This window comes from Bison bison, unplaced genomic scaffold, assembly GCF_000754665.1.
Source record: "Bison bison bison isolate TAMUID 2011002044 unplaced genomic scaffold, Bison_UMD1.0 scf7180017864268, whole genome shotgun sequence".
Taxonomy (NCBI): Eukaryota; Metazoa; Chordata; class Mammalia; order Artiodactyla; family Bovidae; genus Bison; species Bison bison.
In genome coordinates, this window is record NW_011494840.1 from 218,808 (window position 1) to 226,254 (window position 7,447).

The 7,447-nt window shown below is 37.5% G+C and overlaps 1 protein-coding gene across 1 annotated transcript in view; it reads right to left on the reverse strand.

Moving 5' to 3' along the window:
- Positions 1-6,838, reverse strand: part of SMAP1 (small ArfGAP 1) — a 121,700-nt gene extending 114,862 nt beyond the window's left edge. The window contains exons 1-2 of the mRNA XM_010848507.1: positions 6,802-6,838; positions 4,090-4,223 (exon numbers count right to left, since the gene is read on the reverse strand). Of these exons, the coding sequence (XP_010846809.1) occupies positions 4,090-4,223; positions 6,802-6,838 (171 nt within the window). The remainder of the gene's footprint in view (positions 1-4,089; positions 4,224-6,801) is intronic.
- Positions 6,839-7,447: the final 609 nt, after the last annotated feature.

Genomic DNA, 7,447 nt, shown 5'->3' on the forward strand with positions numbered 1-7,447 from the left:
CGGTGAACGCTCGCAGGTGAACAAGTGAGTGAACCAGCATCGTGGGGTTGAGGGCTGTCTGTCGAGGGTCAAAGGGTACAAAGCAAACTTTTGTGGAGGCAGGGGGCAAGACAGCAGATTTCAAAGAGGAGGAAAGCATTTAAAGATGCCTCCAATGAATATAACTTCTTTAATTAGGTACAAAAGCAGAAAGGAAGCTGAGAATGGAAACAAAGGCAGAGCAACTAGCACCAGTACCTTCCCCCACTCTGCGCCTAGAACAATAGAGCCAGCTGCTCAAGTCAGAGCAGAGATGGCTAGAGGAGGATGGACAGAAAGCGAGAGCGAGGAAAGCCTCTGTTCTTCTGATGCAAGAGTAAACAATGATGTGAGGAGAGCTCAGTTCAAAGACCTCTCCCTCTGGGCCAAAGTGTGGTCAAAGCCATAGCACAAAGGGGCAAGGTATAAAGACACGGAAGGAAAGTGCCTACAGAACGCTGAAGGCAAGCGTACCGAGCCTAAGAAGACTGGACGTATTTGATAAATGAATACACTGCAGTTGTGTGTGCTTGGTGTTCCACCCTGCAAAATGCCAAGTACTGACACCTTATCAACAAACGTCACCAGTAAGTCCGAAACAAAGAACTTGTGAGAGAATATTACTAAAACACTTACAGATTATAAAGTATGAAAAATGTTACCAAAAGTTACCACGAAAAGTGGTCCAAAAGTTACCATGAAAAGTGGTCTAAAGTTACCAATAAAAACACCAAATGCACGGAGTATACTTTCCAATGCAGACAAAGTCTCACTAGGGATGTTTTATTAGGCAGCACAATTTACACAACTCTCTACAAAGTGAGCCAAGAAACTCTATTCTTTTCTAATCCTCATTTCTTTTTTTTAATTGCATTTTTTAATGAAAGTACAGTTGATTTACAGTGTTATTTTCTGGTACACAGCAAAGTGAGTGACTCAGTTACACACACACACACACACACACACACACACACAAACACACATTCTTTTTCATATTCTTTTCCATTGTGGTTTCTTACAGGATATTGAGTATAGTGTTATACTAGGGCCTTGCTGTTTAGTGTATTCTTCATTTTAATTCCTTCAATACAGACAATGAAAAATGAATAATTAAGAATTTTTAAATAATGAGGGGAAAAGGTAATCAAGACTTGGGATTAATGAACCAGTACAAAACTAAAAAGAATACTTTATAAATACGATGGCTTTTATTTTATAACACACTGATCCTTTCCAAAAATTTGAGAAGTACCCAAAAATAAACCCAAGATCAAAGACATTTCATCTATGAACCACCATTCAAAACAATTTATTATTATAATTTAAGGTGAATAACTATTTCCACACTAAGTTTTGGTAGATAAATTATTTTCTTTTAAAAGTAAACATACAGCAATTCTAACACAGCTATGACAGATGCCCTAAAAACTGACCCCCACAGACACTACATACATGATGGATATATAATATCAGATCCTCGAACTCCACCATTTTAGGTAAAGGACCTGAGAACCCACAGATTTCAATATGTGAAGGGGTCCTGGGCCAGTCCCCAAGGACACAAGTGAACGACTGTATAGACCTTTCCCGAGGTACATAAAACTCACTTTTATCTGTATTTGCTCCGTAATTATACCTCATTTTTTATATACTTTTTTTTTTAATAAAAAAAAAAAAAGCCAAAGTTGGATTAAGATCCCATAGGCCATAGGGCAGCGGCCAAAGGAAAAAAAAGAGACTGGAAAGATCCTCCAAGCAGCAATATTGAGGATCTTGCACAGCGAACAAAACAGACTAATCCTACTAGTAACTGACAAGCCAGCATGACGGGAGTGTTCAAGATGTGCCAGTCTGAAAAGAGCACAATACCATAAATCAACTATGCTTCAATACCCAGTGAGCCTACCAGTGTTATAAACGTTTTGCCCGTATCACCCATATTACTGCACAGCCCCGCCAGAGGGCACTGGGACGGCCTGCCCTCAGACACAGGCACTGCGGCACCTGAGGCAAGGCGCCCTGCCAGGACTGCCCCGCGCTACCCGGAGTCTGACTCCACAGAAAGCCTTCTCAGTCACCTTGGTCTATGGCCTCTCAGGAACCAGCTGCCTTAAAACAAAGCTTGCGCTCCTCAGTATGGAGCCTCGGGGTCTTTGCCAACCACTTTTTCAGCACACAGCAGTCCAGAACTGATTTTAAAGAACAACTCTGGCTCTGCCTGCAAGCACTGACAAGGCCCACACAAGAATACCAGCGGGCTCACCTGTTCTTGTGACTAGGCTGACCCACCCTTCTTTTCTTTAAAGTGAGCCTCACTGTCTTCTCAACTTGACTTCGCAGGCATGCACTCTAACCTCACCCTCCTCAACTGCAGGAGGCGCCCCGAGGCTTATGAAGACACAGCACGTCCCTATGAGAAGTACTCGTCAAAAGTCTGGCATTCAAAAACAGTAATTCTTATTTGAAGAAGCTGACATACAAATAAGTGTTCAAACATAACTTCAAAGACTGTACACTACTTAGTAATTGCTTTCAAGATCCTTACATATTTAGTAAACAGTATCTTGCTTTATAACATATCCCCCAGAAAACCAGTAAACTACAGTGCTCTGGTTGGGAAGTTATGCCCTAAACTACTAGAAAAGAACAGCTGTCCACCTCAAAGAACCTGCTACTCAGCTCCTTTCAACAGCCTAGTTGAAAAAAATAATATTTCTGGAGAATTTAAGTGTCTAGGGATTCCATGTTTTCTCCTTGGTTTGAAATGAACCATTAAAAAGGCAACACATTTGGTCTTGAGTGTTCTGCATCTTCACAACCATTATAAACTCAAGTGACATTTTCAAGCTACACTTCATGTTCTCTTGATGACAACTTAAGAAACAATCTCATGAAAATCTGTAACCATAGTTACTACAGAGATGTTACTAAGAAAACTGCCTTAAAATGAAATGTTCAAAAAGCTCTGCTTCCTTAAGTAAATTCTCTCAAGGATCTTGAAAAGACAGTTTCATATTTCCTTTTATATTCTAGCCAACAAAAAGTTAAAAAACTAACCTAAGACTAAACTAATTAATTATGCTTGACTTTATGGCCTGAAGATCTCTATTCTATTTTTTTCCTTTGAGTATTTTTGAGGTTTAGTTTTTTAATATTTAAATTTTTGCTACATCTAGTATTTACTTTGGTATAAATGTCTTCAGTATAGAAGCTGTACTTTCTTTAACCAAGTCTATATACATTTTTTAATGATCACTCTCTCCCAGCATTCTATTCTTTCTACCCTTACTTCACATATCCATGTCAATTTGTGTGTTATATTTATTTTATGATTGTGAGGTATATGTGTGTATCCCTGAGGTTCAACTACATACACTTGTATATTTATGTTTCATACTGACTATAAGTAATTTGAAAAGGGCATAAGAAAAAGACATGCAATTTCACTGTGAACTATAAATATAACCAGTAGAAATAATCATTTTTACATTAGCAATTAACCTAAAGGATTAGAAAGTATGATTTTGAAAATTTAATACTGTCACTGGAAAAATGGCAAGTCCTTAAAAGTATAAATTTATCTCTAAAAAACTAAACCGCTCCAAACAAGCCCAGTCACGAGAAGAACACTGGCTAAATGGGCTGTCTTCCAGCTCCTGTGACTTGTCTGAGAGTGGAGAACACCCACTCCTGCACAGAAGGAAGCCGTTCCTTCCCCTTCGCGCTGCAGACAGGCGGTTTGCTCTTCGTCTTTACTCAGGCGCCCTCTACTGACTGCAAAGCAAAACAGACTACGGAATTATACCCGAAATCTCATCAGCACAGGAAAAGAATTTTTTTTTTAAATACTTCAAAATCAACATTTTAGAAAACTACATTAAAAACTGACTTTACTACAGAACCAAGAAAAAATAAACATCTGTGAACTGACAGTCCAAGTCAACGCTCAAATTTTATTTGTGGCATACACCATATTTCAATATACTACTGTACGTTGTTAATCCTTAGATGCAAGAAGGAGTAAAGCTCTTAAATCTATTTTAAATAATTTCTCTGTAGGGTAATGTTTACCTGGATCTGTTCTGGTGTCCATTGGTCTAGGTTGACTGACTTGACCCTGGATATATGAACCCCAAGATTCCTATGGATGCCAGCACATCTGATGCAAATAAACACACCAATATTCCAGGAAGCCCAACGAGGACCTGATTACAGAGAAGAAACAAAGAAAAGCTAGCATTAAAAACTAAAAAAATATCGTAACAGCATATAAGAAGCATTCTGGTTCTTTATACAATCATAACGAAGGGCTACAGAATTCACGGGCTCAAATTTTCAAATGGCACAGCAGCAGCTCGCTAAGAAGACTTGTCTTGGTTGTGCTGCTGCTGCTGCTGCTAAGTCGCTTCAGTCGTGTCCGACTCTGTGCGACCCCATAGACGGCAGCCCACCAGGCTCCCCTGTCCCTGGGATTCTCCAGGCAAGGACACTGGAGTGGGTTGCCATTTCCTTCTCCAATGCAGGAAAGTGAAAAATGAAAGGGAAGTCGCTCAGTCGTGTCCGATTAGCGACCCCATGGACTGCAGCCCACCAGGCTCCTCCATCCATGGGATTTTCCAGGCAAGAGTACTGGAGTGGGGTGCCGTTGCCTTCTCTGTTGGTTGTGCTAAAAGGCTATAAATCAACCTTCAACCTTCAAGAACTTTAAGGAGTTTACTACTTTTGCCTTCCTAGGAACTTCCCCCAAAATCTAAGAATTTAAAACTACTTTATGTGAACAGTTTTTTCACTAGCATATTTGATTCAGGAGTAGTAACAGCCCACAGTAAAGGTAAGTCCTTTATTAAATGTTTAGGGTATTGTTTAAAAGACCACCAACAAGTAAAAATCAAAGAGGTTTTTTAAAATGAAACAGAATTAGTTAAAAAAAAAAAAAACAGACAATGAACCTAAATAGAAAAATGGACAAAAAAGACACAAATGGGTAATTCACAGAAAAAGAAATGTATGGCCAACAAACACATAAAAATATGTACTCTCTCACTGGTAACTGGGGGGAAATGCCCTTTAAAACTACAATAACTTCTACTTTGTAATCAACACCTTGAGGAGGGGAACATTTTTGTCAATTAATACCATTAATAATTATAAGACTAAAAAAGGACTGCCTCAAGAAGTCTTTTATCAACATGAATAAATCCCAGATATAACCCTGAGATTAAGAAGTTACAGATGAACTGAGGTGTGTTACAAAATGTTAAGTCTTTGGGTCAAAAAACTGATTCAAACACCATAGAGAAACTCACCTAAATATGTAAGATACAAGCCTTAGCTGTACTATTCTTCTAGTACTACTAGCTGTACCTCTGACTGTACTACTTCTTGATAATTTTAAATCTTCTTATGATTATCTTCACATACTGCTCGTACAATTAAAGTAAAATGGAAAATAAAAGTAATATCTGGAAATTATATCAAATATTCAGAAGCTCATATATAAGATTTCTCTAAATGACTTGATTATGAAAAATACAGTAAGAGATATTAATAAAAATCAAGCTTTTTAAAAAATTTAGGATTTTTTTCTGTTTAAGTACATACTTTTTATCTAAAGATGAGAATCTACAAAATAACACCAAGGCTAAAAATTTTAATGTAGTTAACACTAAACACATTCTCCAAAAATTCCTTAGGGGAGAGGTTATGTGTATACAATTTATGTCAAAATATCTTACTTTTAAATTTGAGAAATGACACCTATAAACAGACAAACATCTGGGACATGCTCTATTTAAGACTCTATTCGACTACCAACCGTGTCAAAATAAGTTAGCAGTCAAAAGACCACTGCTGTCCATGTGCTCAGCCACTTCTGAGCTGCACAGATTACACTGGACCTAGTAACAGAGCTGTAAGGTTCTCATCTGTTCAAAGGAGTTAGAATGGTTGCCCTCAATACTTAGGTGAGATGTGTACGGAAAATATTTTTAAAGTTTTAAAGCACTACTTAACACAAGTTACTGCCAGGTTAAGAAATCCTGATGATCAAAATATGACACTTTTTTCCCTCTAGAGAAGTTCCTATATTGGTCTGTAAAACAACTGTATCTTAACTTTCCTCAAAAGTAACTCCTATAAAGGCAGTGGGTCCAGAGCATGATGAGAAAATAGAAATCTTCAACAGACTCCAAGAAGGGCTTCATTTTTGTGAAAACAGAATGATTTCCCTGTGAATAATCTGCCAGAATTTCAGCCAAATACAAATGGAAACCTTTAGCACGATTTCCTAATGTGGATGCTATGACTGAAAGAACTTGCATAATACGATGCGACTCTCTATGCAGGTACAAAACTGCAGTACCCAATACAGTGGTGCATTTTTATAACAACAAAAGAAAGGGATTCAAATGCATAAAAGCCTTATGCAAGAATAATGCTAGCAGTAATATGAAAAAAACGCTATATTACTATTGAGCAAAAGCTAGATATAATTAAATGTTAGATGGTATTTAAATCTTATTAATTTAAGGCTATAAAAACCATTTTATTGATTCCTACAAGAAAGAAAAAAAAAACAAACCTGGTTATCATTTATGGGAAACTTTAGCCCCAATCATTTTTTACATATTGAAATAATAATGTAATTTTGTCAATGGATCTTTCTTTAGAACATAAACTATCATAACTGAACAATATAATCAAGAACCCCTAAAAATACTTTAAAAGTCTAACCAAAGTTACAAACGGAACATGCACTCTATAAAATTAGCCCTGTAAGTTTACCTAAAATTGCCTTGATAAAATAGTAGTTGCTTAACATGGCAGTCATTCAATTATCAAAATGAAATCCTTCTTTTCATTCACCAAACAAGCTTCCCCAGTGGCTTAGTGGTGAAGAATCCACCTGCCAATGCAGGAGGTGCAGGCTCAATTCCTGGGTTGGGAAGATACCCCCAGAGAAGGAAAATGGCAACCCACTCCAGTCTTTTTGACTGGAAATCCTCATGGACAGAGGAGCCTGGAGGGCTACAGTCCACTGGGTCACAAAGAGTCGGACACAACTTAGCGACTGAACAACAACAAATTCAATGAGTACTTACCAATTCTGTGCCAACTAAATGCTTTAAAAGACCACTGACACAATGATAAAAGGCTAAGTTCTCACAGTCAGGAGACGATACCAATTTAAATAGATGCAACCATTTTTTTTTAAATTGGTCAAATCTAGTCAGATGAATAAACCCTTCCAACCAACAATCTACTCATAAACACACAAAACATAAACACATGTGCTTACACATATGTTTCTCAATTTATGCATGTTTATTTTAAACAATATGACATGTCTATGTACACAGAGAAATTCACACATACACAACACACCCTTTAGCAATATTTTAAACAGTAGGTCACAACTCATTAATTTAAT